This window comes from Electrophorus electricus, unplaced genomic scaffold, assembly GCF_041902795.1.
Source record: "Electrophorus electricus isolate QZ-2024a unplaced genomic scaffold, ASM4190279v1 Scaffold63, whole genome shotgun sequence".
NCBI lineage: Eukaryota > Metazoa > Chordata > Actinopteri > Gymnotiformes > Gymnotidae > Electrophorus > Electrophorus electricus.
This window is the reverse complement of record NW_027658780.1, coordinates 240,001-258,335: the sequence shown is the minus strand read 5'-3', so window position 1 is coordinate 258,335 and position 18,335 is coordinate 240,001. Positions and strand designations below refer to the sequence as shown.

The following is an 18,335-nucleotide window of genomic DNA, read 5'->3' as shown; positions in this document are numbered from 1 at the left end:
GTTAATTTCCCCAATATATTTAATATATTACTTATTATTATCCATTTTATCACACTCATACTTAAAACAAATAGTTATTGATTAATTTAAATATTCAAACAACAATTATTTTATTACAAATAACCCTCTATTGGCCAGCCGCCACTGCCTGGAATCTATAACCTAGCTAACTAGTGAAGTTAGCTCTCTTCCAAAGCGTTTCGAAAGTTATCTCACATACGATTAATAGTAGGCTCCTAGCTTACTTACGAGTTATTTAGCGTTAGTTAGCTCACAACGTCTGATAGAAAGATGTTTTTACTTGAGAAACCTTGGAATAGCCGACTTTTTACAGTACCAATTCTCTAATAATTACGGGCTTATTGGGAGACAAAAGATAGATGGTTGCACTGAACACGTTAAATAGTACATTCCAGTCTGACTTTAAAATAAACCAAAAATATTAAATGATTAATTATCTACTGAAGCAGGCGAACCCCATATTGTCAGACATCCAAACAACTTTAATGAATTCTGAAAGTGTGTCCAAGTCCAGTTTATCTGACGCTAACAAAACACGTTAGCTTCGTATATAGCCATTTGTTGAAAACCCAATCTAAACTGGTTTAAACTCACGTGTGCCATTGCACACGTTTCTCCAGATGTCTTATTACTAAATTTCATCAGGCTTGCTTGTGGTAAGCATCTGACCTAAGCCTCTTTAAGAAAAAAAAACCAAAAAACAAAAAAACCCAACAACCAAGAAATCCCAGTCATAGAGTCTCAGGGTTAAATATGCTTGTGCAGCCCTGTAACCTCCTCCCATCCTCCACTTTAGTCACAATCACAGTTCAAGTCTTATATTTAAACCTTAGTAATCTCTCCATGAACAAATGAAAAATAAGTACATAAAGGTTAACTCCAGTTAGCCAACACATACCTAACTTGTTATATTACTACTTACACATAAAAACAAATTATAAATTGAACTGTTAGAATCATTTTCTATAGTGTTTTATAGGAATATTGTAAAATGTTTACTTATCCACTTTAATAACAACACAGAAATATTGTTTTCAATTGTTTCCTATTGCTGAAGTTTCTCTCTGTTAAAGATTGTTTTTAAGACAGCAAAAGTGTTTGTTTTTTTAATAGATTTACTTGCAATTGCCTATGTTGCTTACATTGGAGAAGTCCATGTGATATTTGCTCTCTTTGCTTTGGGAGATGATCGAGAGGAACTGGCAGCCCCACATGATCTCCTTAAGGACACAGAAAGTCCTGACCTGAGCCTATTTATTCTCATGCAGAAGTAATCAGCCCTGGTCTACTCTGTTTATGATTAGTTAGCACAAAGCCACTGCTGTTCATATATTATTTGTGCATAGTAAAACAGCAATGGTCGTGTGATCCTGTGGTCAAAAAATGACCATTCATGGCAACAGAGCTGCAGTTCAACAAGGTGTTAATATTCTTTTGTTTTATAATAAAGTGGATTGTGAGTGTGTATTAAACAACATTTTTTATTTATAGAAAAAATCTTTCAGTTGGCCCTCCTGGTTTACTTTGAAGTAGTGGAACAAATTACTGCATTCTCCTGCATTGAAAACTGATTTCTGTGAAGATGGGTGTAGTAGTCAAGCCCAGTGTTTGACTTGATAGTCACTGGAAGTGCTACATCTTGCCTTAACCTAAAGGCAAAGATGTCGTGGTTAAAAACAGATGAGAAAGACCCAATATCTTTTTATATAATCTTAGCTTTCTGCTGAAGTGTGGGAGACACTATATTTTTAAAAGATTATACATTAAAGTATTCATAAAAACACCAATTAAAAACAGAATTTTGGCAAAATAATTTTATTTGCATATTACAATTAACATATGCTCGCATATATGAAAAAATATATGATCGTTTTTTTCTCCCATATTATTTCCTGAATGTTACACAATTGCAGCAGCACTACAACATTCCTGGCCTTTCTATTCATTGTCATGAGACAATGTGTTTTAAAAAGCTTCCATAAATATAGAAATATATAAGGCTGCCATATAAGATTATGTAAATGCATCTGAACATGAACTGGCAGAATTCCTTGTTTCACTGAAGAAAGAACAAGGAAGTTTCATTCTTAGTGCTTTTAAGGAAACATGTTTACTTACACACATAATTTTTAAAGATGTGTACTTTAAGGTTTTCTTTTATGGAGTGTTTGTATATTTACTGATTGTTGGAAACTCTGGTGACCAATGTTGTCCTGGTTAGTAGTGTTACAGGCTTCAAAGTCCAGATTGTCAGTGCCACCTCTGGGGTCATAATGGTGAGCTCTCGCATTACTGAAGCAGAAGATACAGTGTGGAGTCGGTGTGGGTACCAGTCTGGCGAGCATAGAGAAATCCACGCAGTATGTGCCTTCTTTGCTACGGGAGATAATGGGGAAGAATTCATAACCCCACATGATCTCTCTAGGGACATAGGAAGTCCTGGCCTGGCAGGAGAAGTTAGTGGTCTCATCTGTGCCATCCAGAAACACCACCAGCTCAAACTGCTGCTGGTGCAGAGTGTCTGCTGCCATCTCAAAAAATGGACTTGTCCTGTCAATCACATGATACAGGGTCAAAGGACAGACGAAGAACAGGTTGTCCTTCCCAGCATCCACCATGAAATCGACAGTGATCTGGTCCATGATGATGATCTCACCATCAGGTGTGACTGTTGTTCTAAACATCTTACCGTAAATCTGGCTCCCAACCAGAAGAGTTTTACGTAGGTTGGCCACTCGTATCTGCAAACACAGGGCACCATTTCTAGGGCTGATGACAGCCTTTTCACTGAAGTTGATGGTTTTTGCTCTTTTCTTAGGAGAGGACATTTTGGTGATAACTATTCCACACCAAAAACATTTTACTACTGTACCAATGAGAGTCTGGATATTGAGGAGGACAATTGCATGTGGGCAATATGTGGTGACAACCCTTGCAGAATAGCCAATAGTCATCTGTGTTGTTATAGAGTAAAGCAAAGCAGTGGTAAAACTGGTGACATTCTTTATGCAAGGTGTGTGGTCAGCTGAAGGGTTCTGCCACTTCAGATCTCCATTGCTGTGAGCAGTCCAGTACCAGAGAAATGCAAAAATGAACCAGCTGACAAGGAAGGCAGCTGTGAACAAGGTGAAAACTACAGTCCAGCGGAGCTCTAAGATGGTTGTCCATATATCCAGCAAATAGGCCAAGCGACTACTGTGCTTCACATTGCCATATTCAATGTTACAGTGGCCATCTTTGGTCACCAGACGGTTCCGGTTAATCTGGCGCTTGTCCAAGTAATCTCTGAGCAGCTGTGGCAGTGTGAGTGTCATTTTCAAGATATATTCAATCTAGAGATAAAATGCATCAACATATTGAAAGATGTGCTGAATAAAACTTAATTTTATTGGTTAATTATATTTACTTGACGGAATGTTTGACAGAATGTCTCTGCTCTTAAAGTGAACACGAACAGAGAAAAAAGGGCTTTTTCCATCAAAGTGAATTAAAAAAATATTTCAAAAGTCAAATAACTCAGAGAAAGCAGGTTTCAAGGATGAGAAAACAAAGGCAACCTTCTATACAAATACATTTTATAGATGAATTAACGAGGCTGCATTATCTGTGTCCTGGCATTGAAGGCTCTAGAAAGTTCTATATATGCAGAAATGCATTTCCCCCTACTAGCTTCTCTGCTCTTGAAGTTCAGGCAAGTTTTTTTCTCCCTTCTTTATTATTATTTTTTTTAAATTGCAAAATTCAAGTACATTTCCCTTTACATTTATGGCATTTAGCAGAAGCATGCTTATATAAATCGTCCAGCAAATCAACAGCGAAGAAATACTGTCACCCAACACATCACCATTGTATTTTAATGCCAAAAATTCAAAAAGAAAGGTGATGTCTAAAGGGCCACTACTTTAGTCCTTTTTTTTTTTGTCCTATACATCCCTTGCTCTGCTACTGCATTTAAAATTAAGTAAAACCAAATAAAACAGAGCAGGTGGCTTAGCCTGTATACTGATCAAGAAAAAAGGCAGGATGGGATAAAAGGAGAGTGTGGAGTGAACATTCTGTGATCTCATTTAGAGCTAAGCTCAGCTCTAATAGAAAGAAGCGGTAGAATGGAGTGTTCAATTTAAAGTACAAAGTGACGTCAAGTATTCAGGCACTTACCTGCTATAGTTCTCCTGTCTTCAAATCAGATGGTCTACAGGACTATATTATTGTTTGTAAGGATTGCTAAGCAGAAATTGCAGTTTATTAATCATTGCATAATAATCTTTTTCTTCCTTTTAATCTTGATTGCTTTTCTTATCCCCCACATTCATTTAGAAACTGTATCTCTGACACCTTGGCTTTCAGCACTTGATTACCTTCTATGGTTCTCTCTATAGTTCCCTCCTACAGGTAAGGCTGGACTTGTGTTGTATAATAATTTTTATCTGTACACAAAATCAATCCTTTTTTTCACTGCAGCAAAGGGGGATGGATTTACATAATATGTTTTCAGGACAAGCGAATGAGTTCAGAATAGGGTCAACAGCACACAAGCAGTCTATTATTTCAGCAAGGATGCACCAGCTTTTTTGTTGAAGTTACCCATGAAATGCCTCGTTCTTGTTTAAATCAGGTTATGTAACCAAACAATAAGTTCTATCAAGGAACACTATTATTTGCAATCTTGTGCAGTTTGTATTACATCATTCCAATTTATCATACTTTCTCTATACCGATGTCTTCCTCCAAGTATTCCTTGTGGATACTGTATAGTAATACATATTAATATGTAAGGTTATGTATATGTGTATTGCCAAACTCTTGTGTTTATACTTTGTTGAGTACGAAAATTATTTAAAACCGAGACCTTATATAAATTGTCAATACAGCTATCAAACCTTTTTGCAGAGGATTTTTAAAACAACATGATCAGCTAAAGTGATCTCTGCAAGAGATCCCAATGTACAGGCTTCAAATGATTAAGATTCATATTTCAGTTTCACAGTATTTAATAGAAATAATGAAAAAAGTATTTTTTATCAAACAAACCCAAAGCCACCCACAGTAGTGTCATAAGTAAAGCCCTCACACACAGTGACACCCACGAAACCAGCTTTACCTTAATTAATGGTAAGCCACTGTCTCTCAATGGGAGGGCATTGCAGCAACTTCTAAACCTTGTTTACATTAGCCTTGACCAGATGGAACCATTCAATGTCTTTGAAAGATGGGATATGGACACTGCTTTTTTGCACTGTCAGAGCTGTTGACAAATGGTTTATAATGTCATGTGCATTTAAAAGCTAAATTTAAAGGAATTTACATTTAGGATTTTACTGTCCTGGAAAATAATTTTGCCATAGTTCCTCAAATCCTTTGAACCTTACCGAAAACACTGAGCAGTATTGCTAAGTGGAAAATATAATCAGAATTTGGAGCTGTGAAATAGATTCCATATCACAATGCCCCAGGAGACCCTAAACCAGCTCTGCTCTATCTGGTTGATCATTTGATGCCCCGGCTCCACCTATCCACCACCCTGCTTTCTACATGTCTCATGTCTGAGAATTATTCAAAGCTCTATTTAGACTCTGTATTTGTCCTTTGCAAAGTGTTGCTAATATGTGTTCGTGAGCCCCGTTTCCATTGTGTGCTATTGTTGAAGCTCCTTTGTGTCTGTTCTGTACTGGAATAGTTAGTTACACTGTAAGCTGAGAGCATAGCTTGCTGTATAGGTTGTTTTTCTATGGAGACTATACATAGTATCCTACATATAACTTTGTCTTATGATAATAGATAACATTCTCTTGATGCTGTAGGAAATTGCGATGGGTATAAATGTTTATTCAGTCTTTATTATTGTTTCACATATACTGCATATTCTTTTAACCTGGTCACATTACTAATCGTAAATTAAGTCATGCACATTTAAAATTTTTCTCATGATGTTCAAGAATATATGCATGTATTATGAAACCACAACCATAGTTTGATCCTTAATTAATAGTATTGCAAGTCGTTAAATACAATTCCTGCTAGGAAAATCAAATAAAAAATAATTCTTATCATTCATGCACAATTAGAAAATATTTATGCGTACAGTGACCAATCAGTGAACAAAAATATTTAATTCTAAGCCTGTTTTAAAGCCCTGTGTTTCCTTAGCAGAAATTTTCAGTAACAGTTAAAAGTTAGTTTACCTTTCCATTGGGGCTGTTTTACTCTCTATATTCCCCCAAAAAACTATAGTAAAGTGCCAGTATAGGTGTATGACTCCCTTATGGGACAAAAACATTTTACTGTTTTATTGTGAATAATATATTATTCATTTATAATACATGCTAATATATGAATCTTCAAATACAGCCTACATCATAAATGATAGTTATTTGTTACAGCAATCAATTCTTGTTTTATATAGACTAACACTGGAAAATACAGCAGACATATCCAAGGCCCAACCCCTAAAATGTCAGTTGAACAGTCCCCTGTGATTGTAATACAGATGAAGTCCATGCAACACAGAGAAAATCACAAGAATATTACTGCTAAAAAGGGTGTGACTGTAGATTTCCAAACAATATTAGATCAAGCCTAATGATGATGTAGGATAATACATTAAATTATTCTGATTCTTTACAGCAAGCATATATCTGTAGGAGTTAATTAATTACATTTAATTTTCACTTTTAAACCTTCATATACTTTTTCAGCAAAGGCAGAGATGAAGTTACACTGACAAAAAATTAAACAAGGTATCAGTACATATTCAAGCTACTACTAGAAAACATTTTCCATCCCTATAGATCACTGATTTCTGCCATCTCAAAACCCTCATTGACAGTGCCACCTCTAGAGTTTTTACGGTGGGCTTTGTTGTCATGGAAGCAGGAGGCACAGTGTGGGGTAACTGTGGGCACTACCCTGGAAAAATTAGAGAAGTCCACACGATATTTGCCCTGTTTGCTCTGGGAGATGATGGGGAGGAACTGGTAGCCCCACATGATCTCCTTAGGGACGTAGGACGTCCTGACCTGGCAGGAGAAGCTGGTTGCCTCAGCAACAGTGTTCAGAAACACTACCAGCTCAAAATCCTGCTGGGGCAGGGTGTCCACTGCCATGTGGAACAATGGACTTGTCTTGTCAATCACATGGTACAAGGTCAATGGACAGATGAAGAATGGATTGTCTTTTCCAGTTTCCACACTGAAGTCAATGTTAACTTGGTCCATGATGATCGTTTCCCCTTCTGGTGTGATTGTTGTCTTGATCATCTTACCATAGATCTGGGTTCCAATCATCACTGACTTGCGAAGGTTGGCCACGCGTATCTTCAGACAGAGAGCTTCCTGTCTACTGCAGATAACAGCCATCTCACTAAACATGATGGCTTTGGCTCTTCTCTTGGGCAGAGCGATTTTAGCTGTCACCACTCCACCCCAAAAGGAGGTAATGACTGCACCAAGGACAACCTGGAAAACATAGATTGTAACACCACTATTGCAGTACGTGGTGACAACTCTCCAACCATACGCAATGAATGTCTGTGTCTCCAAGGAAAAGAGAAAGGCAGAGGTGAGGCCATAGACATTAATTACACAGTAACTGTGGTTAACTGATGGGTTTTGCCACGTCAGGTCACCATTTGCATAGGCTGCCCAGTACCAGATAAGTCCAATTATAAACCAGCTGAGAAGGAAAGAGGCTATGAAATAGAAGATGAGAAAAGTCCAGCGGATCTCTACTAAGGTGGTCCAGAGGTCCAGCATGTAGGACAGCCAGCTACTGTATCTCACATTGGCATATCCAATGTTACAGTGGCCGTCTTTGGTTACCAGTCGGTTTCGCTGGATCCGCCACTCATTCTGGTAGTCTCTCAGCAGCTGGGGCAGACTGCGTGTCATGATCAGGGCAACTCAGTCTAAGAAGAATAGAGGCATTTTGAGTTGGGGTACCGAGTCAGAATTTGTCATTTTAGATTATGTAATTTTTTTCTTATTTCAGCAGTACATTAACTCTCAGAAACTTCATTAACACAAACAATTATACAAAGACAACAGGAACCAAAATGTATTAAATTAGGGAATTTTCTTCTATAAGGAACAGGACTTTGAATCCTTTTTTAGGTTAAGTTGCTGAACTTGTGCTATTGACCTTAATTGCTTTTAATACTATAACACAATTTGTGTGTTCAGGTGGAACTTACCTGTAGTTTACGCTTCTCTGTGGAAAAGCAGGGATGTGTATTGCAGATCAAAACTGCAGGTGACAGTCTTTCATTCTCAGTCCTTCTGCATTACGCTCAAGTCCTCGCTCTCTCTCTGAAGTCTCTAACAGCTTGTTCTTCAACTTTGGGCTTTTGTATGGTGCCCTCAGGCTGGGCTTGTTATGTTTACCTGTACATAAATTCAGTTGTTGTTTTTTTTGCCACAAGAATGGGGCATGGATTAACAATACAAAATTATGATTGGCTAAGGTGTCTGCTCATGTTTTGTCAAGTAATGGTTTTGACCTTTGGGGGTTTGAGTTTGTTCCTGTTTTGTCAAATTTCAGTTCACCATTAATATAATTTAGAAGCTACTCATATATTTAAACAGCTATACTAACACACAGAAAGCACCAAGTGGCTAGGTTTGTAGGGTCAAATCATACCGTTACAGTCCACAAATAATATCATACCATTGAGAGCACTCTGATACAGCTTATGACTTGTTTTGTGAATCTAGTATTCAAGGAAAATATCTCATCACCCACTACCCACATTGTTTACCTCTGGGTAAGAAGTGCTTTTTTCATCAGTTACCTCTGCTTAAACAGCACTTGCTATGAACCATTGCAAGAGAAGAGGGCAACCTGCTGTAACCTTTTACTTTTTTATAGTACAGTCCAAACAGTGCGCAAAAGTTATTGGATACGCTGTGTATTATTGAGAGAATATAATTGCAGGGCGGACAATAGATCACAAAGTATTAGTTTACCGTTTTTGTTGTGTTCGTTGTGTTTTTTCCCACAGCACAGGATTTTATCCTCTTTTTACAAGTTATGCTTTAAGCTATACTCCACCTAGTTACTGGGATGTACTGTATAATATACACATGCTAAAAAAGCAAAAAAAAACATTAGAAATGCTTTTCATTTTAAGACTAAAATGAATGCATAGCTCAGGTCAAGGCTCAGAATCATTTGATATATGATGCTGAAAAGTCACTTTTTTTATTAACTGAGACTCAGACTGAGAAGTTGATCACCACCCAGTATTCTCAGAAATTCCTACTTTATTGTTGTATGCTGTCCACATTTCCAAGTGACAATAAACACCGCATTACATATATATAAACATGAACACAAAAAACACAATAAAGAGGGACTGGCCGGAACGTCCATGAGCCTTGGTTTAAATGGAAAACATTTGCACTGAGTCATGCTTCCACAGAACATACTGTACTAAAAAAAACTAACTAAAAAAAAAAAGAATGAATATAAACTCCATTATAAACACATATGCACACTTTCTCTGTCTCTCTTTCTCTCTCTCTCGCTCTCTCTCTCTCTCTCTCTCTCACACACACACCCCCCCACACACACATTGAAATGAAATAAAATTAACTATTAACTAAACCTAAATAAATTTACATATGAGCACCAAATGCTTCTTGACTTCAGATGAAGATTTCAACATATTTCTTGAAAGTGAACTGACTTACAACATTGTTTTAGAGTAGACCAGAACTGTGCAAGAGAGCCAAAGCTGTACTTCTAAACCAATTCTACCCCACTAAACTCTTTCCTAACAGTGTTGGTTAGGAAAACATAGTGAAAACATGTGACGTTTGTGTACAGGTAAACATTACAAGCCACACACAGGCTCAGCAGTAGACAGCAGTCAGACAAAAGCCCAGTTTTTCTGAAAGAGGAGCAGAGAAAAAGAAGGATGGTGTGAGAGTGAGACAGTAATGAGTAGCGTAGGTTACTTTAGAGATTTACAGGTTGCACACAAATTTAAATGAAAAAACTGTAATCTGGTTGGTGACCTGCAACACCGTCTGAACATATCTGTGAGGTAAGCTTCACGATGACACATTCAACACTGAGCACTTAGTCTTAAGGCATCAGAAGTCTTTGATTTGGTTAATGGGCATTTAAATGATAGCTTAATATTTAGCATTTTATTATTGCTAAAATTTGCTGACTGTTCTTGTTCTATTGGAAAACATCTCTGAAATACTGGAATGAATTTCATTGTACGGACTATATAATAATAGACTACATAACATAATAAAAGTCTATATAACAATCATTTTACCTTAAAAATCCAGTTTTCATACAATTCAGTTCATAGAGCCAAAAACATTTGTGTGACTATACTATCCTCAGTGTCCTTGATGCTTTGTCCCCCAGGCTAATCTTATTCTCCACTGGAAAAGATAGCATGATTAAGTTCATCAGCAACTACCTGGCCGAGCGCCGGGCTCGCAGAAACCGTCTGGTGACCAAAGATGGCCACTGTCACATTGCCTTTGGCAGTGTCAGGTACAGCCGCCTCTTCATCCTCGTTCTGGATTTCTGGACCAGCTTAATGGAGATGCACTGGCCCTATGTTATCCTTCACTTCATAGCCTCCTTCATCTTCTCCTGGTTTATGTTTGGGCTTTTGTGGTATTGGGCTGGTTATGCTAATGGTGACCTGACATGGCAAAACCCATCTTCTGACCATGTTCCTTGCGTAATTAATCTCGTTGACATGGTCAGTGCCTTCCTTACGTCTATAGAGGCTGAAATGTCCATTGGTTATGGGTATCGCCTCATCACTCCCTATTGCCCTAGTGCCATAACTATCCTCACAGCTGAGGCTGTGTTTGGTACGGTGATCATCTGCTTCTGGTGTGGGGTGATAATGGCCAAAGCAGCCAGACCTAGGAAGAGGATCAAGACCATCACCTTTAGCAAGATAGCTGTTATCTGCACCAGACAAGACAGGCTTTGCCTGCAGTTACGAGTGGCCAACCTGCGCAAGACCCTCATGATCAAAAGCCAGTTCTACGGCAAGCTGCTTAGGACCACAGTCACACCTGAAGGCGAGATCATCATCATGGACCAGATCAGTGTTGACTTCTTGGTGGACGCTGGGAAGGACAACCTGTTCTTTGTCTGCCCTTTGACCTTGTATCATGTTATTGACAAATCAAGTCCATTCTTCCACATGACAGCAGACACTCTGCACCAACAGCAGTTTGAGCTGGTGGTATTCCTGGATGGCACAGCCGAATCCACAAGCTCTTCCTTCCAAGTTAGGACTTCGTACTTGCCTAAGGAGATCATGTGGGGCTACCAGTTCCTCCCCATCATCTCCCGAAGCAAAGAAGGCAAATTTCGTGTGGACTTCTCCAACTTATCCAGGGTAATGCCCTCATTCACCCCACACTGTGCCTCCGGCTCCCACAATGCACAAGGTCACTGTGACCATTGCACTTCTGCTTCTGACAATGAGGGGTTTCAACAGAATGAATTTATAGACAACTCCAGTGCTACACATATGTGATGCACATTTGTGGGTTTGTCTTTGGACTTGTTGTGAGAGCTTTTGGCTCGATTTTGTGGACATATGAGATGTGCACCTTTATTCATTTTAAAGAGTGCCATGTAACCGGGGAGTCATTTTGACTAATATGAACAAAGTTTCACTAACAAGGACTAATATGTCTGCCATGTTTTTTTGTCTCATTAGCAAAGCTGGCTACCTCTCACAAAGGGATTTGGTAAAAGTTGTATAACTTCATTATAAAGTTAATAAATAACCAAATAACAGTCTTTCCATCTAAATTCCCTGCTCTGCATGCAAGCTTGAGGGAAAAACAGCATGTGTTGTTTCAAATGATTCAATAACATGTAAATGACCTCTGAGAACATTCTAAATGGTTGATGTTCTCGTGGTGAGGTGTGATTATTTTCTCTAAATATGGTAATATAACATAGCAGGATTAACAATGCTTAACTAAAGTTGAACTATTAAAAATAAATTAAATGGATTAAAGGAACTGTTAAAGTACAGTAAAATATAAATGACTTGTCATTAATTTGCCACGACCTTGCAAATAATGCCTAATTCCTACATATATTTAAGCACTGCTATATCCTCACACATATTAGTCAACTTATTTTATATTACTGCTAATTTGAAAGGGTACTAAAGAGTTCGAATTTCAGAGTGTTGAAATTTACCACAAGGGGGCAGACAATGCAAAGCTATGGATGTCTATGTGAGCTTGCCTCCACATTGCATCAACACTCTACAGCTTGGTAGCCTATTTTAATAAGTCATTTGCTAAGCTGCTTATTAAGTGATGAAACCAATGTTTTTGATTCTGTTAGTGCTGTTGCATAATTTGGTCATCTTTGTCAATGTTATATTAGTATTTGTATTTATTTGTTTCATTATTGCAATATAACTATAGCTCTATCTTAGATTTGATAGTTTAGTAGCCAGTGCCAGTGAAATCAAACAAGTAGAGAGATAAGAATCTCTTATTCTTTTTGAGGCCTGGGTACAAAGACATGGAACGTGCTAAAGATAGAGGTGTTTTGTGCCAGGTGCCAGCAGAGGGGAAGATGGGGTAACTACGTGTGTAAGACAGGGTGGTGCGCCATGGGAATGCTTTCCTCTGACTCACATGTGAGACAAAGGCATTTCCAGTAAATGAGAAAATTTGTTCGTGTTTGTTACACACATAAATTTCTTATACACACACTTAAATTCACCCACCCATTCAGACACACACACACACACACACACACACACACACACACACACACACACACACACACACACACACACACACACACACACAGAAATCTCTTTACTGAGGAAATATTTGCAATTTGTAAGACACATGCCTACACATAAAAGCCATATTTTTGAAAAGCTTGGGAAAATTATCCAATGACAATGAATATGTGGCATAAATTATTCATGAAAAGGACTGTGAAGTGGAAAATGAGCAACTCACATAAGGGAAATGGTTTTATTCTTTATGTCACACTTCTGTTACATTCATTTTAGGAATTTGTTTAAAGAATTATGTCCACTACAGCATGAGTGAATTCTGTTTAGGACAGTATCCGATGTTCAGCCTGCTGTGGTGGAAACGTCCATGTCTGCTTTTTTCTGGATCCTTTTTGAGCATCACTTGTTGCTCCTCATTATTTGCTGTAAAATCTAGTACACATGAAAATTCTGATTTGTACCAAATGTGAATTAAGTAGACATGCTATACATATCTGATTCTGCAGGGTTTTTTTCCCTCACAATTTGTCATTTTATCTATATGATGAACCTGATTAAATTTGTTTGTAAAGAAAAAGACTTGTGTTTACATTCATTGTTGCTATATTTAACGTTTTATCAAATTTTAGCAAACTTTTAGAGCTTTATCTTTATTAAGTCAGTTGAGACATAAGAGACGAAGAGAATTCTTCAATGCTGCCATATAGCTGCTTTTGAATGAAATCCAGCAACATAATTTTGTTTGATGTCATTTATGAATATGAATTACAATATGAATTAAAAATTGACAGGAAGCACACTTTAAAACAAGGAATTTTTTTCAGCCGCGTTCAGTAGTTTGTAATGTAAAAACATTTATTTTTATCACATTTTATCTACACAGCCCTTTTATAAAAGGTAATAATACATTGCAAGAACAATAGTAACAAAATGATTAATTGCAAAATTATATATATATATATATATATATATATATATATATATATATATATATATATATATATATATACTATATTCATATATTTAATATCCAAAATACATTGCATATATGAACTAGCACGTTTCGTTTATTAGATAGTGATACTTTGAAGAGATGATAGGGAGGGTGCTTTACTTTTAGGATTTTTATTGCTTATTTTTACATTGTGTTTTGCTTTGATGATATATTAAAGAAAATTCTGTGAAGGGGATAGTACATGCGTTTCATTTATAACTCTCCAGTCAACTGTGAGGCACATTGGAACTGAGATTTCACCTTTGGATCCCTTGTAGGAATGATGATTTTATTTTGGCACTTGAGAATGTGTTGTGATTGTGGTCTATAAAGACAACAATTGTCTGTAAGGCATTTGTGGTATCATCAAAGGAAAAAAAACAACATACAGATCAATTATTTTTTACCTCGCAGTGGCAAGGCACAGAGCACATCAAAAACAAAAACATTCATAAACTTATTGTCCAAATGTACAGACACAAAAACATTAAGACTGTACATACTACCTTCAGAAACGGCTTAAAAAAGTTTGCATTTTGACCGAGGTCAACTCGTATTAATTATCTTGATCTTTTAATACTGTCACATATGAAAATAACTCTGCATAATTTATACAGTAAGATGCTTTTTAATGCCTAGTTGACCATCGATTAAAAAATAATAGCAAATAGGTCTGACAAACGCACAGCGTTTGCGAATCTGAGGATCTCTATGGTGTCAACCTTTTGTATTGTTTAAACGGCTAACTTGTTTAATTAAAGTTTTCTTTAAGAGGTACTTTGCATAATGTCCACATTCAACTGTTCAGTGAGCTAAGTAGCTTCAGGTAAGGACTGGCAAAGGTTATGAGTTAAGGAACTTTTTTTAAGTGAAATTACTGTTGGTTTAAATATAGTGAATTTTCACTGGAAAATTAAGTTACAAACACAGTATAGCTCAGTGGTGAAACACAAACCACTTAAAATTGCTTTAAAATTAACACCAAGTGAGATGAAGTTTATCATCTGCCTCATGGACATTTTTTCACACCAGACCTAGCCTTGTAGTTTGGCTTTAAACACTTTTATCGTTTTACAGTGTTTGATTTTCACTTGACCAACCACATTTAGCATCTAGACACCTTTCAGTGATAATTGAGGAATTACTATACTATGTATCCCTATCAGTAACTGACTGATATCAGTTACCTTACCAGTTACCAGTTATTGGAATATTACTACTGGGGTTGTGATGACTGACCCATTGGCTGGAAATGTTTTGAAACACTGGGAAATACTAGGAACTTGCAAGTACAGCATTAAAAAAAAAGAAATCAGGGAATTGTGGTGACTGAGAAGGTCAGTGGGCACTAATACTGACTCTGCCATCAAGATGGAGAGGAACTAGATGTGCAATAATATGTTTAGCGCAAGCTAGCCTGGCGCACACTTTGGGACAAACCTCACGGGCAAAGCTACAGCGTTTCCCTCACGCGCTGCCAGGGCTCCAGCATTCCAGTTAGGACGGCAGGAGAGAAGTGAACGGCAACACGTTCCAGTTGCCAGATAATCTAGAATGAATCCCTCCTTTTAGAGGAGAGGGGACAGGTGGGCAAACAGGTTGAAATCACATGGCCAGGCCCGAGTTATTTGAAAGCACTGGAATGTTACGCTCATCATAAGCATACGAGAGAGCAATTGCAGCCTCTGCCATTTTGGGATGATCTTTGTGCTACGATGCTGCTCCACAGCCTGGCACAGGTCCAGACATGGCCACGTCATGGCCTGAGGAGAGTTCACATTTGCAGAACGTGGCGATTTACAGCGGTGGATTTTCAGTGACTATATCAGTCAATTATCAGTCATTTCAAGGTAAAATTAAGCGTCTATGTTTGATGTGTGTGTGTGTGTGTGTGTGTGTGTGTGTGTGTGTGTGTGTGTGTGTGTGTGTATATGTGTGTGTGTGTGGAAGAGATGCTTTGGCCCATACTGCTTTGGCCCATACTGCTTTGGCCCATACTGTCAGCGATAGAAAGGCACGAAAACAAGTGGAGATGCAGGCACTCCAGACAAACAGTCCACAAAAACAAACTCCACAAAACCAGTCACTTGTCCTGTGAATAAGTAGTACTCCATTTCGAAGTGGATCAAAACATGACGTCCAGTTGTGGGTTTTTTTTTTTTTTTTTGGTTTAATCCCTCCCCCACAAATTTCTCTTTCCTTCCAATTTCTTCAAACAGTTTTTCATTTTGCAAATTCAGCCAGAGTTCTGCTCAAAAAGAGAAGCGTAACCATTTTCTCTTTTCCCAGCATCCTTTACTTTCTTCCTTTTTAACTTTTGTTTGTTTGTTTGTGTTTTTTTTGTTTGTTTGTTTGTTTGTTTTTTGTATCCGAGTGCAGCCAGGAGAGTTGCCATGACGGCCAGGGGAGGGGCTTTAGTAGTAACTGCCAAGATGGGAGGGAACGTGGGAGTTGGGGTGCCGAGGAACGCTGGCACCTGGGTAGATTCCTGCCGTTGGGGAGCTCCAGTAAGGGTTGGTGGGGCCAAAAAAGTTGGAGGAGGTGACGGGCATGGAGGGGGCATGCGGCGAGACGAAGTTGACCTTCTGCTGGTGCGCGTGGTATGGAGGCACGTAGGCCAGGTCGGACGGGTACTTGTAGACGGAGGAGTCAGCAGGGTGGGGCTGCAGAGCCTGGGCGATGCCGTGGAAGTCAAACTTGTAGGCGTAGCGCTTGCCGTGCACCTTGGTCATGATGTTCTTGTCGTAGTAGTAGCGGAGGGCGCGGCTCAGCTTGTCGTAGTTCATGTTGGGTTTGCTCTTGCGCTCGCCCCAGCGCCGCGCCACCTCGTCCGGGTCTGTCATCTTGAACTCACCGTTGGTTCCCTCCCACGTGATGCAGCCAGCATTGGCGCTGTCCGACAGCAGCTCCAGCAGGAACTGCCACAGCTGGATCTGACCTGACCCTGGAAAGACACACATAAAACGAGCACGTCAGAAGCAGAAGCACATCATCCTCTCCTGCTTTACTAGAACATTCTAGTGTTCTGGATATAGTAACCAGTCATGGTCTTGAAAATTTCGCCTGGATCAACTTCTTCTTACCTGGGTTGGCAAGTCGACTGCTTGTTGGTCCAAGGATCTGATAGGGATCTGAGGGAGAAAACCGAATGAGTGTATTGTAGGACTGTAGAACTGCAGAAAAGTTGATGAGCTTGCATCCTTTATTAGGAGGTGTTGTGGGAATGTAGATTTAATAATGACGATACAGAGGAGGTTACTTTATGTTTGCTTTTGTTGTTTTGTGTGCTTTTTATTTACTGTATTTAAGAAGAGACTAAAGAAAACTTTCTAGCTTTGGTTGGGCAATAAAGCCAAATTCTGTTTGTGGTACCTGGCTGAGACCGAGGCTGATCAGAACTCTTGGCCACGTTCTGAGAGACCACAGTCGGGGAGCCTGAGAGAGAGAGAGAGTGAGAGAGAGAGAGAGAGAGAGAGAGAGAGAGAGAGAGAGAGAGAGAGAGAGAGAGAGAGAGAGAGTCCAGTGAGCACACACATCAGCGTGATGTCCATCCACACAGCAGTTTCTGTCCAAAGCAAACAGCGCCATCAGCTAGTTGCACCACTAAGTGTTTAATGGAGCACTAAAGCTCCCAGTGGCACTGAAGAGAAGACTGAACCCCTAACTTCTGTGGCTTAAAGCTTTATTATAGATTTACATCTCTTTCTTTTATATATAAAGCTTTAATGCTTTCTTTTATACCCGAGGAGACTGTAACAGTGGTGTATGTTGTGCGGACTCCTGAGAAACACTGCAGTGGAAGCCGTGTAAGACGCTCAGCATGTGAGCATTTTTCAGGAAGGAGGAGTAATGAGAGGCTGGAGACCATTTTCTTTAGCACACCACAGAATGACACAAATAAACCCGCTGTGTCATGAATTAAGTGTCAGTTAGCAGTAGAAGGAGCCTTGGCTTGCTCACCCTTGCCACTGTGCATATTGCTCGACCAGCCAGTTCGTCGCACAGCATCATAAGAGACATCTGAGGAGAGAGGAAATGTTTCCCTTAATTTCAGTTATTTGATTTTATTGCTATCTTATAAACCACTCACCATATGGGTTTACATCATTCCTGGCAGTGAAATGTTGTGAAATATTGAATTTCCTAGAGTATGTAGGACTAGACTTGTTTATATTTTCGTTTCCTTGCTGGCAAACTAGAAGTGTAGTTTGCATTTATTTTTTGACTTGTAGAAATATGAGCACGTATTGGAAAAAAGAGAAGTCAAAAGAACCCCCCTGGTGAGCTGTATGTGTGTATCTATTTGTGAATGGAGAGAGAGAGAGAGAGAGAGAGAGAGAGAGAGAGAGAGAGAGAGAGAGAGAGAGAGAGAGAGAGAGAGAGATTCTGGAGAGGATATCTGGTCAGAGTTTTGTGGTTTTATTTGGCATTCAGTATTGTCCCAAAGCATGACTAAGGAACACCAAACACCATGGATGCCATAAATTACAGCTAAGGAGGCTGTAACAGACTGACCAGTTTTGGAACACACACAAACATGCAGACACACACAGAAAA

The 18,335-nt window shown here is 38.8% G+C and overlaps 1 protein-coding gene and 3 pseudogenes across 5 annotated transcripts in view; 1 reads left to right on the top strand and 3 right to left on the bottom strand.

The window, feature by feature from the left end:
- Positions 1-2,165: 2,165 nt before the first annotated feature.
- LOC113577465 (ATP-sensitive inward rectifier potassium channel 1 pseudogene) lies at positions 2,166-3,335 on the bottom strand (annotated as a pseudogene).
- A 2,958-nt stretch (positions 3,336-6,293) lies between these two features.
- LOC145656217 (ATP-sensitive inward rectifier potassium channel 1 pseudogene) lies at positions 6,294-8,163 on the bottom strand (annotated as a pseudogene).
- A 1,760-nt stretch (positions 8,164-9,923) lies between these two features.
- LOC145656216 (ATP-sensitive inward rectifier potassium channel 1 pseudogene) lies at positions 9,924-12,892 on the top strand (annotated as a pseudogene).
- Positions 12,893-15,647: 2,755 nt separating this feature from the next.
- Positions 15,648-18,335, bottom strand: part of LOC145656215 (Friend leukemia integration 1 transcription factor-like) — a 25,219-nt gene continuing 22,531 nt past the window's right edge. For 4 of the 5 annotated variants that reach the window (XM_081709572.1, XM_081709571.1, XM_081709574.1 and 1 more), the window contains 4 exons: positions 17,739-17,798; positions 17,151-17,213; positions 16,862-16,909; positions 15,648-16,722 (listed from right to left, as the gene is read on the bottom strand). In XM_081709572.1, coding sequence (XP_081565698.1) covers positions 16,193-16,722; positions 16,862-16,909; positions 17,151-17,213; positions 17,739-17,798 — 701 coding nt within the window. In that variant the 3' untranslated portion in view covers positions 15,648-16,192. The remainder of the gene's footprint in view (positions 16,723-16,861; positions 16,910-17,150; positions 17,214-17,738; positions 17,799-18,335) is intronic. The other variant, XM_081709573.1, reaches the window with a different exon arrangement.